We start from the raw sequence: 2,523 nt of genomic DNA on the forward strand, positions 1-2,523 counted from the left end.
CTTTTATATCATGACATTTAACTCCTTTTTTTTTATGTTGTAATTCATCTCCTTATCTCCTCTTTTTACTTAATATTAGTAACTTTTCCTTCATATACCACGTGCTTGACAATATTTAAATAATAAAATTAAAATAATAATTTGCTAATATCAAATTTACTTTTATATTTAATTACTCCATCATTGAATATAATAGCAGAGGCTTTTGTGGAAGCTTTGCAACACCTCTTTAAAATATATACACGGCTTTTTTATTCCACAATCCGAATGGTTTTTTATTTATTCCAACAATAAGAATGGCTTAAAATATATATGAAAAGAGAACAAAAATAAAAGAAAGTAAAAACATGATGAATCTTAATCTCATATTAATTGCTGAATGAAATATATATAATCGAAAATCATAAAATGAATATCAATTTCAGATTCTTCAAACATGAATATACCTTCCGCATCTTTCATTTGATTCAACAAACCCAAGCTTGGTTCGTCTAGGTAATACATTTACCTCTGTGGCAACTTACAAGATCGATGATATCGGGGTCTTTGCACAACATCAACTTTCGCGCAACTATTCAATAGAGTAATAAAATGGTTAGAAGGTATAAAAATAAGCAGCATTCAAAAACATTCTTGTCATAATCTGCAGAATCAAAATTACCTAGACCGGACATTATACACCTTCACATTCTGTCCCGATAGAACATGTTTGAGTGAAACAAAGCTTGGAATATGAGCAATTGCTTCGACTTTGGAATCTATTTTACATTGGCAGACCTTCAAAAATCTCAATTCATTTTCTTTTGGATCCATGTACACTAAAGCATCTTCACCGGAGTTAAACATCAGTAATGCCCCATCATTCATGTACTTAATGGGTCGAAACCTGGCATAATATCGTCTTTTTCTAGAATACATGTGATCAAAGGAGAAAACTTTAGACCACACTTTTTCGGTACCATTATCTTTCATTGTCCAAACATGAACACCAGACTCAAGAACCTCACATATGCAGAGTTCTCCCCCTAATACTCCCACATTGTTATAAGGTTTATTCAGTGGTGGTGCTGAAAGTGATCCAAAACGTTCCTTCTCAATGTCAAAACTAAATATAGATAATGGTTTTAAATAAGAAGACCAATAAAGAAAACCATTCAAATAAGCAGGAGGGTGCGCAGGCATTGCCTGGGTGAAAAAGTCAATGTTTTTCCATGTTTTTGTACCAAGAATATGTACTTCAGCTTCATTACCAAGAGGGATGTCTCGCTTAGACATTCTTATCACTTTATATTGGTTAGTCGCAGGACTAAAACCAAAACCATAATTTATTTTATTCCAACCAAACTCAATCATCTTAGGCACTCGAGGAAGGTTAATAAACTCACCTGTAACAGGATTGCAAACAATAGGACGATGTCTATCAGATAGATTGGGCGAGAAAAGCAAGCCGTTGCATGTAACTATACCATGTCCATTGTGATGTTTCATGAGCCCGTATATTTTAGGGACTTCAAATCTGGCTTCAATTTTATCATGAACAGTGGAGACACATCCAGGCTTAGACAAGGTATGATCACACATCCCAAGATTGAGCTCAAAGTCATCCTTATTTGGCTGCATAAGATGAACCATTTTCGACCCATTTCTACTATATGAGGTTCGAATCAAAGGATAAACCTCAGCATGATCAAAATGGAGGTTTGCAAATTCAGGATCTGAAACTATATCATACCACGTTTTGCATACACATTTCAATACAAAAATTCCCTTAATTGACACCCTAATTAGGATATTTAGCTGAACATCCTTCGGGAGATCAGAAAATAAAGAACCTGAATATGGAGTCTCTACTTGACTAACTTGTTCTGTTTGTTTTCTACCTCTCGTTGTATCTGAAGAAATCCTTTTTCTTTTCATGATTATTTGGGAAGCGACGATACTGAAACAAAACACAAATGACATTATCAGCCCACTGAATTCAAAATGCTCAAAAACCAAATAGAAATAAACGAATTAACTGAAACATAATCGTGAGAAGAAACAGTGCAAAGAGAAGAGATGGTCTGAACTCTGAATTGAAATTGCTAAAAAGAAAACCCTAATTAATTGAAATCAAAGAATTCATAGAATGGTAAAAATCTCATAAAGAAGAGGCTTAATCGTATATATTAGGAACACTAAATGAATAGAATAGCCAAATAAAAATCGTGAGAAAGAACACTGCAAACAGAATAAATTTTTACCGGAAAAACCAGAAGCTCTCTGTTCCGAACTCTGATAAACCTCAGTAGAGTAAACGAAGTTTAGGAAGAAGAAAGGATTTCGTATTTTTAAAATAAGGAACGAGATCGTATGGTAAGAAGAAGTTTATATAGGGTCCACATTATTCTAATTAGGGTTAACGTGTAAAAATACTCCTAACATCTAAAATGATGTAATTGTACTCATAACGTTGGAAGATAAGAGCAATTTTACCCCAACGTTAATAAATTGGGTTAGTTTAAGAAATAATTCATCAAACTG

General features: G+C 33.4%; 1 protein-coding gene across 1 annotated transcript; it reads right to left on the reverse strand.

Moving 5' to 3' along the window:
* Window positions 1–447: 447 nt before the first annotated feature.
* Window positions 448–2,314, reverse strand: LOC136227635 (putative F-box/kelch-repeat protein At3g17570). The gene is made up of 3 exons (XM_066016348.1): window positions 2,244–2,314; window positions 662–1,939; window positions 448–571 (listed from the first exon to the last, which is right to left on the reverse strand). The coding sequence occupies exons 2-3, from the start codon at window positions 1,915–1,917 to the stop codon at window positions 505–507; spliced, it is 1,323 nt and encodes a 440-aa protein (XP_065872420.1). The 5' UTR covers window positions 1,918–1,939; window positions 2,244–2,314; the 3' UTR covers window positions 448–504.
* Window positions 2,315–2,523: the final 209 nt, after the last annotated feature.

The sequence above is a fragment of the Euphorbia lathyris genome, chromosome 4 (genome assembly GCF_963576675.1).
Source record: "Euphorbia lathyris chromosome 4, ddEupLath1.1, whole genome shotgun sequence".
Lineage (NCBI taxonomy): Eukaryota > Viridiplantae > Streptophyta > Magnoliopsida > Malpighiales > Euphorbiaceae > Euphorbia > Euphorbia lathyris.